The 16,988-nt window shown below is 53.6% G+C and overlaps 1 protein-coding gene across 1 annotated transcript; it reads left to right on the forward strand.

The window, feature by feature from the left end:
• Window positions 1-11,369: 11,369 nt before the first annotated feature.
• On the forward strand, window positions 11,370-16,496 carry LOC309683159 (tektin-3-like; the record flags this gene model as incomplete). The annotated part of the gene is made up of 7 exons (XM_082497360.1): window positions 11,370-11,927; window positions 12,471-12,554; window positions 13,017-13,087; window positions 13,337-13,480; window positions 13,969-14,191; window positions 15,019-15,173; window positions 16,280-16,496. 7 exons carry the CDS (start codon window positions 11,370-11,372, stop codon window positions 16,494-16,496), a joined length of 1,452 nt encoding a protein of 483 aa, XP_082353486.1.
• Between the last annotated feature and the right edge of the window lie 492 nt (window positions 16,497-16,988).

Raw genomic sequence — 16,988 nt, forward strand, 5'->3', positions numbered from 1 at the left:
CACGTTTAAGGCCATCCCTCACACTCTGGTGTTGCTGGCCTTCTTTTGCATACATTTGTTTTCCTAGGTATAAGGATTAACAAAACCATGAATCATTTGGGTCAGTCTGCCACACCCTGCAGGTAATACTGCATAGCATGTTTTCCAAGTGTTCACGGCCCTGGGAGTCACGCTTGCCCACATGGAACAATAAATGCTCAATAATGCCCAGATCACAAAGCCAATACGCTGCTTGTGTGCACCAAATAGAAGGCAAAAGCACAGGAACTCCTATGCAACAAGGGTCCGAAGAAGCAGAAGAAGCTGCAAGTCGAAACCTGAGTCATCAGATCCCAAATTTGGTCCAGTTGTTTTGTGAGTACGAGTAGCAATGAAGACACACAGAGCGACAAACACAGCAATCCTCTTGGTGTCTTCAGGAAGAACCTAAATCATTAGGCATAGTCAGAAATGGTGAGCGTCCTCAGATCATGTGCCTGAGCTCAAAAAGGAAACGTTTCTCCTCCAGACTGGCACAACCTGTGGAAATAAGACTATCAGGAATGCTGCTGAGAAGGAGAGAGATTAAGATGGGCAGATCAAAAGTCAGCATGTTGCACCTTAACCTGCGGAGGGACAAGGGCAAAAGGTTACAGAATTTGCAAACGCGTGCTCAGGGAACAAAGAAATACTGGAAGCAAAGCCGCGGCTCCCCAAGGCTTGTGTCCTGGGCTCATGGGAAGGAAGCACGGCTAGCAGCTTGGAAACCTGCCAACCTGATGCTCAGGCTTTCCTGAGATAAGGCTCCAAGGCAATCCTCAACAGCTGTCTTTTCCCTCTACCTCCAGGAGCTGCAACAACAGAGAGGAAAGAAGGAGGAGAGAGACAATGGAGGAAAGAGGAATGAAACCAAGCCCACCAGATGCCAAGGTATAGCCATCCCTGCTGAAAGGAGCACTCCCCCATTGTTTAAATCCTTCCTTTCTGCTCCTTGGCTCCGTCAGGATCCTGCCAGCCTGTGCTTTCAGCAGCAGCCTTTCTCTCCCGGGTGAAAGCAGAGCGCTCCAGCTCGCTCTTAGCTGCCCTTGAGCATCTGCCCGTGACAGCACACACACCCAACTTCAGGCATCTCCTGCCACGGGCAGCTGAATCCCAGAGGCGTGCATGCAGCAGCTCTCTTCTCCCCCAAACACTCTTGCTGGCATGTTACCCACCTGCCTACTCAGAGGTCGACAACTGCTTAGAGGGTCTGCTATCTTAACCGGCAGTCAAGTAGTGCCAGACTATCCAGTCCACAAGCCAGCTGTAGCTCGCAAATCTCTGGGTGGGGGTTCAGCACACCAGTAAAACTTTTGCTGCCACCCACCCACTGATGCTCCGTGGATTCCCTCCTGTGCTGCAGCCCTGACTTCTGTGGCTCCCTTTGCTCAGGGGCACTTCAGACTTGCAGCAAATTGTGCTCAGATTCCAGCCCTTCAAATACAAGCCGCATGTTTTAGTCATTCCACATAGGGGAATCAACCCAAGATCACAGTACATCATCAATCAAGTTCATAAAGAAAAAGGCTGTTAGTAGGTGAGGGGTTTGGGGGTATTTTATAGGATAGAGCACCTGCTCTTCCAGGTGTCTCAGCCTTCCAAGACCGAAGCGTGGAATACTAAGAACTACGTAGATACAGCATTTCCATCGCTTGAGCCTGCACTTGTTTGTGGCCTCAGAAGGGTCCGCACAGCTCCGTCATTTAAGAGAGCTGCTGCTCTAAAGGCAGGCACTCCAATGAAGAATTCTCAAGCAGTTCACCACACTCCATCATGAAGCTGCCTCTCCTGAACAATGCAGAAAACCAGGCTGCATATAAGGTCTTTCTAAGGAATCATTTTTCTGGTACTGGTTCAATAAGTCACACACCTACCTAAGCACTAAGGCTCTGCATAAGAAAGCAACGACACAGAGAATTGCTCACACCACAACTAGAAAGTACAAAGTTAAATCTTATCAAAATGAACCGGAAATATTGGAACGGTCACAGGTTTGTTGTTGTTTTAGTTTTTGGGTTTTTTTTAAATTTATTGGATGTCACCAGGTCTCTCTTTAAACCATAAAGCACTGATTCAGCTGATGAAGAACATGACATGACATCACTGAGGCAATGAGCTCTGTGCTTGAGTTCCCTTCCCTCAACTCTGAAGGCACAGAGAGTCCCCACCAAGCAGCAGATCTTCTCTGTGCAACACCAGGGTGGGTCTGGCGTCATCTTCAACCACCCATTGGGTAGCTGAGGCAAGAACCGGCCGGGGACAGCAACCCGCCATGGGCCTTCCCGTCCGCAGACTGAACACCCCTCCTCCAGGCCCCAAGGACCTCGGTGGCCCTACAATGGACTCCTCCTGTCGCCCCTGCGCAGCAGCATGCACCAGGCCAGGCCCTCTGACACTGTGGCCGCTGTCCTGTTGAGGCCTGGCACAAGGAGGGGGCTGGAGCCCAGGGCACACCAGGGGACATGGAGGGCAGACCCACTGCTCCAGGGGCAGCCTTTCTCTCTGGAAGCAAAAGGGCCGCCCGCAATGGGGCCTTCAGGGCCTCAGGGGCCCCCCTCCCAGCCACAGCAACGTCCGTTGGTGACATCACCGGCTGGCCGTTAGGCAAGCAGGCAGCCCTGTGGCTGGCCCACAGCTCGCTCAGCAGCCGGACACACTCACGCCAAGCCTGCTTGCGAGAGGAGGAGGCGGCCAAGGGAGGCGAGTGCCCACAGTGAGTGGCAACAGTGCCTACATTGAGTGGGCCCAGGGCCAAGAGGCTCATTGGAAGCCCTGAGGATGCCTCCCCAGCCCAGGAAACGCCAGTGGGCTGGCGCCAGCAGCAGCAGCCCTGGCCGGCGAGATGAGCCCATGGAGGTCGACCCGCCACAGAAGAGGGATGAGGAAGAACCCATGGAGGTGGATCCCCCCGCAGATGACACAGAGCCCATGGAGGTGGATCCATCTCCCGCAGGCCTGGTGGGGCACACCACCACCACGGCCAGGCTGCCTCCAGCAGCACGCTGTCCAAAGCGCCGCAGGACCCTCGCGGGCTGCCAGGGACAGCCACAGCCCAACAAGCGGCGCCAGCCGCGCAGACGACGCTAGCCGTAAGTGGGCAGCGGGTGGAGGGAGGTGATGGGTTCCCTCTGCTGTGTCCTGCTCTGGGTTCCCCCGTGCCAAACAGAGATGGCCATAGTGGAGAAAAGCCATGCCCCGGTGCCTCCCGGTAACCAGCCAGCTTCCGTTGAGCTCCCAGTGTTTGTCAGTTGCAGCCAAGAGCCACCAGAGACAGCAGGATGGAGCTGTGCTGGCCCAAAGCAGCACCAGCAGCAGCACCCCGCATCCCATCCTTACTGTGGCTGACTGGGCCGTGTCCTTTGGGCACAGCCAGGGTCCTCCAGTCCCGGGTGGAATGGGCCAGGCCAACTGCTGCTGTGGCTCTAGGTGGGCTCTCCCTGGGGCTCGGGGACACGCGGGCATGGCCGGGCCCCACAGCAGCAGCCTTTCACATACCCACCACTCTCTGCTCTGCAGGGAGCCTCTCAGAAAGGGCACGGCGGTGCTGAGCGTGGATGTGTGGTTGAGCCAGGGCTGCAAGAGAAGCCAGAGGTGCCTTTGCCTCCTCCAGCAGAAGCTGCTCATTGCCAAGTTGCAGTAAGTGCCTGCAAGCCCAGCCGCCTTTCCCCCAGCCCTGTCCCTGGCAGCGGGGCAGGGACACCCTGGCACCAGCCTCAGCCCCCGGGGGCACCTTGCTGCTGGATGCACCCATGTCTGCCCCAACGGCAGGCGGGGGACAGGGCTCCGGCAGGCTCCACCTCCAGCTCCCTGCCTGCCTCTCCGCTCCTCAGATGTGGCACCACCCTGCGCCCACGGCTCTGCCTGGCCCTGGACCAGCTGTGGGTGCTGAGTGCTGACAAGGAGGCAGCAAGAGCAGAAAAGGAAGGAAGTGATGAGGATGGGACCTCCATCATCCTCTCCTGGCCCAGCAGCTCCTGTGTTGCCACTTTCAGGTGAGTCATGGTGCCACGTCCCATGACTGGGCAGGAGAGGTTCCCAACTGGGCCCATAGCATCCTGTGAATGGCCTCTGCCCTCCGAGCAGAGCCTGGGCAGGGAACAGGCAGCACGCTGGCACATAGGAATAGGGGCATTTCTACATCCTGAATCCCCTGGTCACCTTTTGGTGCCCAGAAGGGAAGGGCAGAAGAAGCTGCAATGCCAAGAGAAAGGGAGAAGAGGCAGCTTGGGCTTGACCCAGCTCCCTCCCTGTCCCTTCCTGGTGCACAGGACACCAGAAGGAGACAAGAGAGCACGGGTGAGCTGCCTCCCATCCATCAAGCACCTGGAGAAGGAGCTGAGCGGCTGCCACCATGTGAGTGTTTCTGTCCCTAACAACCGCTCCTCCAGCCGAGCAGCAGAGGCATCGCTGCTCACCTTCTTCCACTCCTTCTTGCCCAGTGGAGGACATTCAATCCCAGGAGCCTGGAGAAGCTGCTAGAGGTCCAGGCAGAGGTAAGAATGGCCTTTCCCCCACCCATGGCTGTGCAGGATGTGTGGTGAGTGGGTTGAGCCCCGGAAGGCAGAGGGTCTCAGCGCTAATGCTCTCAGGCTGCTGGTGTCGCGTGGCAGCTTGCCAGTGGCCCTTTCTGCTGTGAGGCTGCTCTCTAACCGCTCTCTGATTCTTGTAGGATGATCCCAAGCAAGCACCGCTGCTTACCCCATCTGTCAATAAAGGAGGACATCACCGCTCAGGTAAGTTTTGGAAAGAAAGGCAGGGAGGGCCTTTTGTCCTCCTGCAAGCGGCACGTCTGCAGAATTGAGGATGCTGCTGCCCTTCACCCGGAGGAAGTCTGTGCCCATCATGCTGCAGCAGGAGAGAGCTCAGCCCTTGGTACCCTTCGACATTGCGGAGCACTTGAGGTGCTTCCTGCTTCACTCCGTCCCCAGAACTAAATTGACCTCTGCTCCTCGGCCAGAGCCGGGAGGAGCCATGCTCACTTGTCCCTTGAGTGTCCCTATGCAGGTGTGGCAGCCCAAGGGAGGACGTCACCTGGAGGAGCAAGGGGACCCGTTGGGCAGCGGCTGCTGGACCTGGTTCTGCGGGGACACGGAGCCTCTGCTGCTGCCCACAGCTTGGAGGAGGAGGGCAGGGCGAGGGCTGGGCAGGGCTGTCGTGGTGGCATGCCGGCTCTCAGGAGCATCCCAGCTGGAACTGCTGAGCCAGAGCTGCGGTTCCAGCTGCTGGCCCCCTGCCCATCCTGCCCCATCGCACCACGCTGCAGGCAGGGCAGGGCAGGGCAGGCTCTGGGAGCGCTGGGCTGGTGGTCTCCATTGACGGGCTCTTACTCTGTTTTCCTTTGCAGCGGGAGGGAGCAGCAGCAGGAGGAGGAGGAGGGGGCTGCCCTTCCCCCAGGTACAGGGGTAGCAGCCGTGGTGCACCAGGCAAAAGGTTTCCTGGAGGCACCACCCTCTCTGCTAGTCCTCAAGGAAGTAGAAGTGGCAGATACGGAGGCAGGATTGGAAATAGCAGAGGTATGGCAGGTCCACAAACACTGCAACAATGTGTCTCGTGGAGGAGGGTATGTCTTAATTAGTCCAAGGAGCTGCTGTGCCTCTTCCCAGCATTCATTGCCTTCTGGCTTTGTGTGGGTTTTTTTTATCCCCCAGAACAGGACGGTGTAAGTGAAAGTGGAAAGGTGGTTTCTCCAATGTGTTAGGAATGTGCTTATTCAAAGGAAATACCTACAAAATACCTGCCAAGGACAGACTCCAAAAGCAAAGCCTGCCACCGCAGAAGGGGGTGTTGCACCAAAGGGGTATCTGCAGAGTTCTGTCTCAGGAGGGCAGAAGAAACGGCAGGAGAAAGAATTGGGCAAGCCTTTTCTTGCCCGCAGGGGACCGCAGGGTGTCTGCTGAATGGCCCCTGCAAATTAGCAGAGTGTCACACACCTGTGAGAACGTTGTGTTCGAAAGTGAGGCCCTTGGAAGAAAGGGCTAATGCCAACCAGCCCAAGGCACCTTCTCTAGAGAGCTAAGGAAGCAATTTGCCAAAAAATTGCTTACTCCTCCAGGGCATCCCTTGCCACCTGCTAACGCCAACATTTCTGGTTTAGGCAACCACCACTTTTCCTCCAACCGCCCCCGAGACCACGACAGAGTCCCTGCGATGTGCAGAAGATCAAAAGAACCTTTCAAAGGCACAAAGGTAAAAGGAGTGAGCTTGGGTTAAATGGAGAACTAATTGATCCAGTTGATCCTGGCTTTACCTCTCCAATCCACTGTGGGATGGAAAGGTTTGCAGGCTCCCTCCAGGAAACCGAAAACCAAAGCAAAAGGAAGAGACCAGAGGCCTGGGAAGAGGAGATGGAATGTAAACAAGAAGAAAAAAGAAGGAAGAGAGGAAGAAGACTGCGACTGAAGAGAAGAAGAAAGGTCCAGATGGTGAAGAAGCCCAGGTGAGTCCCAGGCTCTGCTGCCCATCTTTCCCAACTCCTTAAACTGCGCTAAGTCAGTCCAAGGGGCTGGCAAGGGACGGCCAGGGATGGTGCCGTGCAGGCTTTGGGAAGAAGTCCATGGCAGCTCCCCAGGGGCTCCCGATGGAGCCCTGCTGCGTGGCACAGGCGCACTGTGCATCCCTGCAGACGCACAGTCTCAAAGGGCGTTCCCCATGGGGACAAGGCGCCAGAGCCACCCCCTGCTCAATGCCAGCTGGGCTAGAAACCCTTCCTTGCCGGCTGTGTTTCCCAAAGGAAGGGGAACCAAGTCCTGTCTCGTCCTGCCTTTGGGCTTTACCAGCGTTTTCTGACTCTGTCCTTGTAGGTGCCCGTTTCCTGTTAGTGCCTGAACCCCTGTGACTCCTGGGCTCCCGCACGCCATGTTCACAATAAAAGGATCTTTTCTCTCTTAATACAGTTGTGGATATAGTGTGCATGTGTCTTTAGTTTCTCTCTTTTTTTTGGTTGAGGTTTTCATTAAAGTAATTTAATTTGTTTTTTAAACGTGTAAGTCTCTTTTCTCTCTCATCCCTTCCCTCAGAGAGTTAAACTTACTGGAGTTGTGGGAACTTGTGCTGTGTGCCCAACTGCAAAAGATAACTTATGACGCCCTGGCAGAAACGCGTATGACATATCCTGCACCACAAAAGGGGTAACCTGTCCGGCCTTCCCCACCCAGACCGTTCCTGTTTTCTGTCTTTTTAACAGACATGATGTACTCCACCAATGCCATCATGGGACAAATAGCATCTGTCCTTGTTTGAAGTAAAACGGAACCGATTCTCTCTTCAGTCACTTCACTTTTTAGCTAAGCCTCTTCTAACTACTGCAGTGAGCAGCCTATTGTGCAGAAACCGTTCACTCTCAGAGTGACGAGACCTGTGTTGATAGTTGATGCCAGGCATGGTATGCAGAGAGGCTCTTGCTTAGACTTAGGGCTATAACACCCAAGGGCAGATAACGTGGCTATTTGCCCCGTTGGAGGGTGGGAAGCGGAAAAGCGCAGAGGGGTCGCACCTGCGGGGAGGAGCGGACTAGACAGGTGACCCAAAATTGCCCAACAGGGGATTCCATCCCATCTGCCTCACGCGCAGTAGAAAAGCTGAGGGATCAAAGGGTCAGCCCTCTTTCTTCGATGGCCGATGCCTGAGGAGGACTCTGTTCGTGTGCATTTGGTCTCGATCCTGAATGCAGCTCCGGAATCCAGTTCCCATCCGTCACTGATTCCGGTCTGGGACTTCCCCAGGGCCAGCTGGTGAGGTGACTGTCATCCTGGGAGCTCGATACGGTTTTCTATACATTTCATTATTTCCTTTTTACTTTTCTATTAATATTTCATTAAAGCAGTTTAGTTCCTTCTAAACTCGTATGTCTCTCTCTCTCTCTCTCTCTCCTGCCTCTCTCTTTTTTTTTACTGAAGAGAGGGAGTGGGGAGCATCTGTCACTTGCCTTGTGGCCGTTTTGGCCCAAACCATGAGAGGCAGGTAGAGTGTTTACAGGAGAGAGAGCAATATTCAAAAGTGGCATGAAAACGGCGACTTGGCAATATTATGGGTACGTGTAGACTCATGACGGATGCTATAAAAGATCTGGATCGGGGTATTTTCAGAAGGGCAGCTTATGAGCCAGTGTAATCCTGTAGTAACGGACAGCAAGAACGTAGCGCTGCAACAGAAAGATGGACAGCTTTTGGCAGTCAATTTTGTGCTTAGGTGTCTAAGTAGTTAGATTCTCAGGGAGATACTTAGAGAAGTACTACTTGAACTAAGTAGTTTCGATAACTAGGCAGACCTGGGCCGATGTGCAGAAAATTGGCGCCCCTGCTTAGTATCTGCCGCACGTTTTCACCCTGGGTTTTCTTTTTTGGTGAGCTAAAATGGTCGAGGCTTTGGGACAAACTGTCTCCTCCCATGTCTATCAAAACTGGACATGCCTTAGCACAACTGGGAGTGGTAGTTTTGTAATTTTAGTGAATTTGCTGCTGTTGGAGCTGTAGTCAAAATTAAGGAAGGAGTTTAATTACTTGCATAAAGGGAGAGCATGCGAGTAGTCTACTGACTTTGGTGTGGTCCCCAGAGCACAAGGGATTTGGGGACCACTTACTACTGGGTGTAGTTGAGAACTTTGTGCTGGAGAGTCACTGTCCTGGTTTGAGGTAAAACAGAAACAATTTTGTTCAGTAACTTCACTTCTTAGCTGGGCCTCTTCTAACTACTGAAATTAACTGCATATTGTGCAGACAATGTTCACTCTCAGAGTGATAAGACCAATTGTTTGTAGCTGATGCCCAGACATGGTATGCAGAGAGGCTCCTGTTTATACTTATTGCTATAACCCCCAAGGCCAACCAACTTTGTTATTTGCCCCGTTGGAGGGTCAGAAGTGGAAAAGCATAGTGTAGTCCCACCTGCAGAGAGGAGCTGACGGGACAGGTGACCCAAAACTCACCAACAGGGTATTCCATCCCATCTGCCTCATGCTCAGTATAAAAGCTGAGGGATCAAAGGGGCAGGTCTCTTCCTTCAATGGCTGACGTCTGAGGAGGACTCTGTTTGTCTGCCTGTGATCCCGATCCTGAATCCAGATCCAGAATCCAGTTCCCGTCCGTCACTGCGTCCAGCCTGGGACTGCCCCAGTGCCAGCCGGTGACGTCATTGTCATCTCGGGAGCTTGATACGGTTTTGTATATATTTTTCATTTTTTCTTTTCTTTTATTATTAATACTTCATTAAAGTACTTTAGTTCCTTCTAAACTCATAAGTCTCTTTTTCCTCCTCTGCCTCTCTCTTTGAAGAGGGGTAGAGGGGAGCATCTGTCGGTGCCATCTGGGGTGCCACAGGTCCCCAGTAGTGGATTTTGGCCTAAACCACGACAGTCCCGTAGCTTGTGAATTTGACTGGTTTCCCTGTGCCATGAAGTCGATTTTATCCTGACTAGAGCAAGACATGTATTTAAAGTGAAATCAAAGTGTGCTAACCTTTGTATACAGAAAACAGTTGGAGTTCTTCTCTATCTCAGAACTTTGGCAGCAGAGGCATTGCTTTCTCATGGAGGCCGGCTCCGTGTGTATGTGTGCACAGAAAGCAGGAGCGGTGGGGCAGGGTGTCAGTGCACCCCTGAGAAGCTGTAAAACATTTGGTCCGGTCTCAGTGTGCAGCTGCAATAGGTGGGAAAACAGGAGGAAACCAAAGGCGGCAATGAGAAGACAGCTGTATCAGCCTGAGTATTTGATGAGCCATACACATAGCTCACAGTTAACCTCAAGTGGTAACATGAAGGAAATGAAAATGTTTCCTCTGGGGACAATGGGGCACAGGGGTGCTGACAGTTGGCCTGATGGGTGTTATCAAAAGTTGGAGACAAGTCCCCTTGATTGGCCGGAGCAGACGCCCAAAGGCTGTACTGGGTTGCCCATGGATGGCAGCGGGAGCTGTCCAGGGACGGGATCAATTGTCCCAGCAAAGGCAGTCTGGTTGCCCAGAGTCTGCACTGAGCTGCCCACGGGTGGCCCCGGGTTGCCCATCAAGAGCACCGGGCACCAAAGGGCTGCATCAGGTTGCCATAGCGGCTGCAGGGAGCTGCCCGGGCAGAACCCGGTCCCTGAGCGCCCTGTGCCCCTGGCAAAGCTGCCCCGGTTCTGTGTCACACAGGGCACTGGGGACGCTGCAGTGTCTGGCAGTGCTGCCACCGAACCCCACAGCACAGCAGGGAGTAGCCGCCCTCCCGGACACTCCCAAGCCTCTGGAGGTTTCGGGTGAGTATATACCATTATGGGAAAGGTTTTTTTATGCAAACTTCCCATTTTTGAAGGACTCAAGTGGCTTTCACGCTGTAACAGATGGGATTGAGCACATGCTTTGAGTCAAACCCCACTCCCACCCAGGCATCTTGTTGCAGCACACCAGTGTCCTCACCTTTCACTGGGCTCTGAGCCAGGCTGGGAGCCGTGGGGAGGGGATGGGGTACCTCCTGAGTCGCCTCATGAGGGTTTGGCCTCAGATGCGGTGTGTTAGGGACATTTGCTGGCCCTCTGCATGATGTTTCTGACAACAACTGACTGATACCCTGAATCTGAAAAGAGCAGTAGCACCCACAATGCCGTATGCAGTTCTCGGTAGCAAAATCTTCACGTGTGGCCATTCCTCCTAGGGCTCCTGCAAGGCTGCTGTTTACACACCCTTCTGAAAAGACTGTCTGGGATTTCTCCTTTCCAAGTGCATCGATTTTACATCAGGTGAGGCATAGGCATTTTTCTTCCTTTGCAAGTCAAGAGAGGGCTGTTCTCTTGAGACTGAAATAGCTGGAGGGGGTCAAATTTGGATATAGATCTGCAAAGCATTAATGCAAGTGAAGGTGGGGGGTGAGGATTGAGTCCCTGACCCACCAATCACACTGGGTTGGTCCAAAGGGGCGCAGCTATCGGGGCTGGAAAGGGCACTTTGAAAGAGAAAAGGACATCTGGAGTACTAGAAGATCAGCACATACGCCAACCAAAAGAAGCCAATGAACACAAGACAATCACCAGCTACACTTTCACGGGATTGACAGATTTGAGGAGAATGAAGGCTAATATCTGTCATTCTCCTGAGCAGCCATGCTTTGCTTTTCTCCGCATTTCAATACTTGAGGCTAGATACTAACAACAAATTCAAATCCCTTTCCAGATACAAATGCTTGGGGTGCTGTGAGAAGGCATTTGCTTTCAAGAGTTTTAGGCCTGTACAGGTGACCTGTGGGTGCTGTGTGCGTTGCTGTTTGTGTTAGAAGCTGCATGTGTTGCTGTAAGAAGGAAGGCAAGTGCAGGAGCTGACTGAGGGAAGTTGTCTTCTATCTCCTCCTCTGTGCAGGATAAGTACTTGAAGAGCAGTGGTCAGGAATGGAGGCTGTCGGCTCTCGCTTAACGGCAAGACGTGCCAAGGTTCTGCCTGCCATCAACACCATGGCTTCCAGCTATAAGGACCGTTTCCCGTACTACCCGTTGCCTCAGAGCTCCAGCCTCCCCTGGATGCCCAGCACCTACTCTAAAAGAGATGCCATCAAACCAACTTTGGCTCCCTTTTCCAAAACTTCCCAGGGGATGACCACCAGCGAGAAGCTCCCTTATATTTCCAACAGAACAACCCTCTTCACCCGCTACACCCCTGACGACTGGTACAGGTCCAACCTGACCAAGTACAAAGAGTCAGAGACTTCCCAGCACAATGCGGAGGCTCTGAGAGTTGATACCACCCGCATGATTGGGGATAAATACCAGCAGACAAAGAAAACACAAGAAGAAAGCACCAAAAGCCTGGGAGGACGTGTGAATGCTATTGAGTTTTGGAAAGGGGAGCTCTGCCGTGAGCTGGATGAGATGATCGGGGAGACCAACACGCTCACAGACATGAAGAAGAGACTAGAAAGAGCCTTGGCTGAGAAGGAGGCCCCTCTCCAGGTAAGCACTCTGTCCAGTGGGCTGCAAGCTGTAGCCTACTGCTGGAACAACTGCAGCCATTCAAATGTCTAAGTTCCACTGCAGCTCCGCAAGACCTAGAGAGTTTTTATGAAGAGACCATAAGTTAAGTTTGCAATGTCTTCCCATCTGCTGCATCCCCTATCAGCCCGTTATGAGCTCATCACAATTCTATTTGCTTAACCAAATATTTGTGTAGGCGGAACATCCAAATTCCTGGACTGGGAGACAGAAGCCCATGTCTTCCTACAACACCCTGGGGAGGTCAGCATCAAGGCTGACACAGGTGCCTGTGCCACGGCTCTGGTTGCAGCTGGGACACGCGTGCTTCCTCATGTTGATTTGATGCATACGGTGCAGTTCGGTTTCTTGTTGTCAGCTGAAGCAGCCGCCCTGGGCACTTTGTTCCCCTGGTGTCCCCTCTGTGCCCGCCTAGAATTTCTTTTCTTCCATTTCTTGAGATGGGGACTCTCTCTATAGAGAATCCTGCCCCTGCACCCAACAGCGATGGCATGTCCCCAACAGGTCGCTCAGCAGTGCTTGCTTCAGCGGGAGAAGAGGATGGGCATTGACCTCGTCCATGATGATGTGGAGAAAGAGCTCTTCACGGTAAGTTGGGCCACCCAGATCATGTGTTAAAGCCAGTTTTACCTAAACTGCCCTACAGAGGCTTTGCAGCCTTCTTCCCTACCTGGCTCCTTACCGCTGGGGAGGTGCTCAGCTCTTCAACCCCCCCAAAACCTGCTGGGCCAGGGGATGGGGATCCCCCAGGCAGCAGCATGCCCACGCCGTGTGGGTATGACTTGGCCGTACAGAGGATGGAATAGCTGAAGAGCAGCTGCGTGTTTGTGTAGCGTGTGGGGGTTCTGTGTCCCTCTTCAGGGAGTAGTGCACTAAAGACATGCACGCAGTTTGGGGGCACTTTCTCCACTCCCTGCCTGTTTACTCTGGGCAGAAAGACAAGCAGGCAAGTTCTTGCTGTGTGCAGGGTTGGGGAGGTCTGAGGGGACGAGTGGCATCAGGACAACTGAGTACAGACACTGATGATGGGGCCATGTGTCCTTTACCCAGGAAGTCAATGTCATCAGGTCGTGCCAGGAGAAGATGCAGCGGTACCTGGATGAAGCCAAAGCCCAGCTCGCGTAAGGAGGAGCTCCTTATGTCATGCCGTAGGGCTGATGTGCATTTGCAGTTGTGATGTGGACCCCCAGCAGACCCCGACCTCTCCCCACACCCTGCAGATGGAAAAGCCAGGCGGGCTCCCCGGGAAGTGGGCAGTGATGCTCATGGGATGACAGAGCTGCGTGGGAGGGAGCTGCGGGGAACTGGAGCGGGGAGGAAGCCCTTCCACCTGAACATCCCCAGCGATGGCTGTTGTTTGCATGTTGAAGGTCCAACAGGGTGGCCCAGCACGAGCTGGAGAGGGACCTGGCCCACAAGCAGGCGGCCCACCGCATCGATGACAAGTGTCACCACCTGAGGAGCACCTCCCACGGCATCAGCTACTACCCAGCGGTGGAGCGGGTCGATGCCACGTGAGTGCACGCTGGGCAGCACGCCAGCAGCAAGCTGTGCCCGGGATGCACGGTGCCTCTCCCTGGCAGGGAGCTGCTTGTCCCCAGCCCACTGTCAAGGCACGTCCATCCCGCCTGGAGACAGCTGCCTGAGTGGGACCGTTTCTCTCTGCTTATTGTTATTCTTACTGTTATTGTTATTGTTAACCTTACCTTTATTCTTACCCTTACTCGTACTCTTCTTCTCATTCCTATTATCTGTTGTTGTTCTATTAAACTGTCTCTATCTCCACCCGTGAGTCCTGGTCTTTCTCTTTCCCCTCCATTGAGAGTGGCTGTGTGGTCCTAGCTGCTGGCCAGAGTTAAACCACAACCTATGCTCAAATTAAAGACGGAGATTTCAGATATATTTAATCAGTGCTGCTCCCAGGCAGGCTTCATGCCTGCCCACGTCCAGCTTCAGCACTACGGGCTTACCGGGGCCTCTTCTTCCCCCTCACCTCCTGAAGGATCTCGGTGCCGGACTCTTGGGCCAAGATCACAGACGACAACATCCTCCGCTCACAGAGCCAACGGGCGGCCTCCTCCAAGCTGCGGGACAACATCGAGAACCTGCTGGTGGTGGCGGCAAACGAGATGTGGAGCCAGTTCAACAGGGTGAACATCGCCTTCACCAAACGCATCAGCGAGACAGCCGATGCCAAGAGCAAGATCCGGACCCACCTGGCCAAGGTAGTCGGAACCCCTCCCTTTCGGTGTGTCACTGTCACTTCCTAGTGACACCCCTGAGGTGGGACCCTTAGGAGTTGGCACCGTAATTTCATCTCAAGGGATCTGTTTTTGCTAGGGCATCCTCACTGGCAGCCTGGGAGCACAGGGATTGCCAGCAGAAAATGCCAATGCTGGTTGCATCTCCTGGTAGTTCCTTCAGAAGCGCTGGCTGCCCTCCAGAACGGCCTTGCTGGGCCTCTGCTGGGCTGCCTGCTGGGGGAGTTGCAGGCTTGCTTCTCCTCCAAGGACGTGCTTTCACTCTCCGTGCTCTGGGGCTGCTGCATGGGCATGCGTGTGTTTGCTTTGCCAAGCAGATTCAGTGGAAATCAGTGATGGACACCTGCCTCAGAGCTGTGGGTCTCATAGAAAGCTTCCTGAGACGTGCCCGACACTGTATTGAGTAACTGAGGGAAGACGGGGCTTGCAGCACTGCGAGCTGATGCCACGTCTTTCAGTGAGGATCCATGAAGAACCTTCCCTCTCTGAGTTACTGTTGATGGATGATTAGTTCCAGCAAGCGGTAATTTTGGGAAGCTGGGAATTCAATAGGTCCATCAGTGCTCCAAAACCTCCTCTGATGTGACAGCAAGAGCCAAGAGAGGATTTTCCCTGAAGAAAAATTACTCTTGGCTCTGCGCCTTGATGTGTAGCAGAATGACAGGGGTCTGAGCCCAGGGTCTGCTTATTGAACTTGTTTTGTTCTGCAGATGGACAGGAGGAAAGGGTAATTATGTAGTCACTTGAGAAGATACTTTTTAATTTGTGCATGGGTTTCTTTTTTACGCCAGACGCTGCAGGAAATCTTCCAGGTGGAGAAGACCATAGAAGCCATCCAAAAGGCCATTAGGGACCAAGGGCCTTCCTTAAAAGTGGCTCAGAGCCGGCTGGACGAGCGCACACGCAGACCAAACGTGGAGCTGTGCCGGGACACTGCCCAGCTCCGGTAAGGCAGGAGTGTGGGTCTGGTGGGCTCCTTGAGGAGTTACGGCTGGTAGCACCCGAGGGTAGCACCCGGGAGTAGCACTGCATGAAAAATTAAGCATGGGCTTTTTTTTCAACAGTCCTTCCATAAGTGCACTGCTATAATCAAAAGCAATGAGCAGGTATTGCAGCCTTTGGGTGCTGGGAGAGCTCTGCGCCCATAAAGGAGGCTGTACACCATGGCCGGGTATAGCCTGATGGCACCCCATGAGGGGATGGATTCTTCCCGCTTGGGTAAGCCCCATCTTCTCTCCAGCCTGCTTCCCGGCAGTTGGATGTGCTCAGTTTTGAAGGACGAGCCCTTTACTCTCCAACAGGATCCTGCTGAGATCCCTTAGGCCCTTCCTTTTGGGGAACTGCAAGGAAGGGTGCCCCCTATGGAGAAGCAGAAAGGGCTGTCCTCACCTTCTCCGAGGACACTGGAAATCCTTTCAAGGACACAGTGGTCTGTTTGGGATTGCACGCCGAGGAGCTGTGGAGGAGTAGGCTGGCCTGAGCGCCCAGCAGCACCCCCTCTGAGGCACCCCAAAGTTCACCCCTCCTGGGAGCCCGTTGGGCAAGACTCCAGCTGAAGCCTTTTCAGAGCAATTGAAACCCAGCCCCACAGCCTTTGCAGCATCTCGTACAACAAGGGTTTTTTCCATCCTCCCCTTGTTTCACATTCACTTTTAGCCTCTCCCAGATGTCCTGTTTTCTTTGTGTGCATCTGTGGGCATGGGGAGGATGCCTGCACAGGGAAATCCAGGAGGGGGAGCCAACAAACCCCCCAAACCAAGCAGGAACAGGAAACCACACCTGCTCATCCCTCTTCTTGCTGGCCCGAGCTGCTCTGGGAGAGGCGGCTGCGCGTTGCCAAAGCCTTTGAGCAGACTTAACCATGCCTCCCCGCTGAGGTCTGGAGGAGCTCTGCCCTCAGCTTTCCCATGCGTCTGCCAGAAACGGGGGGTCTGAGTTAGTCTGAGCACGCTGAAGGGGGAAATCCTGTGACCAAGGGGCCCTTCAGCAATGCCACGCTAGAAACCACCCCCACGATGGCACTGTTAACCAGGGTTTCTTGCTGTTTTCCAGCCTTGTCAACGAGGTCCACAAAATCAACGAGACGGTCCAGAGCCTCCAGCAGCGCCTGAGAGACACCGAGGACACCCTGCAAATGCTGGTTCATACCAAGTCGGTCTTGCAGCATGACCTGGCCGTCAAAGCCAACACACTCTTCATTGATGAGGAGAAGTGCATGGGCATGCGCAAGACCTTTCCCAGCACGGTGCGGCTGCTGGGTTCCATTTAGGCTCAGCTGAACTCACTGAATCTGTTGTGGGAGGGATTCCCAGTTTGGCTAAGAGGCTTTGGAAATACTTGATTAGAGTTTCACTTCCTGCTGAAAGCCATGAGTAGAAATTAAATGATCTTTTTGTGTGTTATACGGTCTACCGGTATTTTTTTTGCCTTTGGTTTTTCTCTTTCCACTGTACTTTCACGGTGTGCCAGAAAGTCACTGAAAATACTTTGTAAGCGACTAAGAGTAAATCCACCCACGGGGATTCAGTCCTACCCTCTCAGTCGGTGATTTTAGGAGAAAAACTGTCCTGTCTGCCTCCTTTTGAGTCTGTCTGATGTGGGAAAAGCACAGGGTGAAGCCATGCCGGCTGTCTCAAATCACCTCCCTGTCCTCCACGGGCCTTAGCATAGCTTCAAGGAGAGTCCGTTCCAGGATCTTCCCAGGCACAGAGGTGAGGCTGACAGCTGGGGACTTCCCAGGCTCCCCCTTTCCCCCTTTTTC

Source organism: Vanellus vanellus, assembly GCF_965231255.1.
Source record: "Vanellus vanellus genome assembly, chromosome: Z".
In the NCBI taxonomy this organism is placed as follows: domain Eukaryota; kingdom Metazoa; phylum Chordata; class Aves; order Charadriiformes; family Charadriidae; genus Vanellus; species Vanellus vanellus.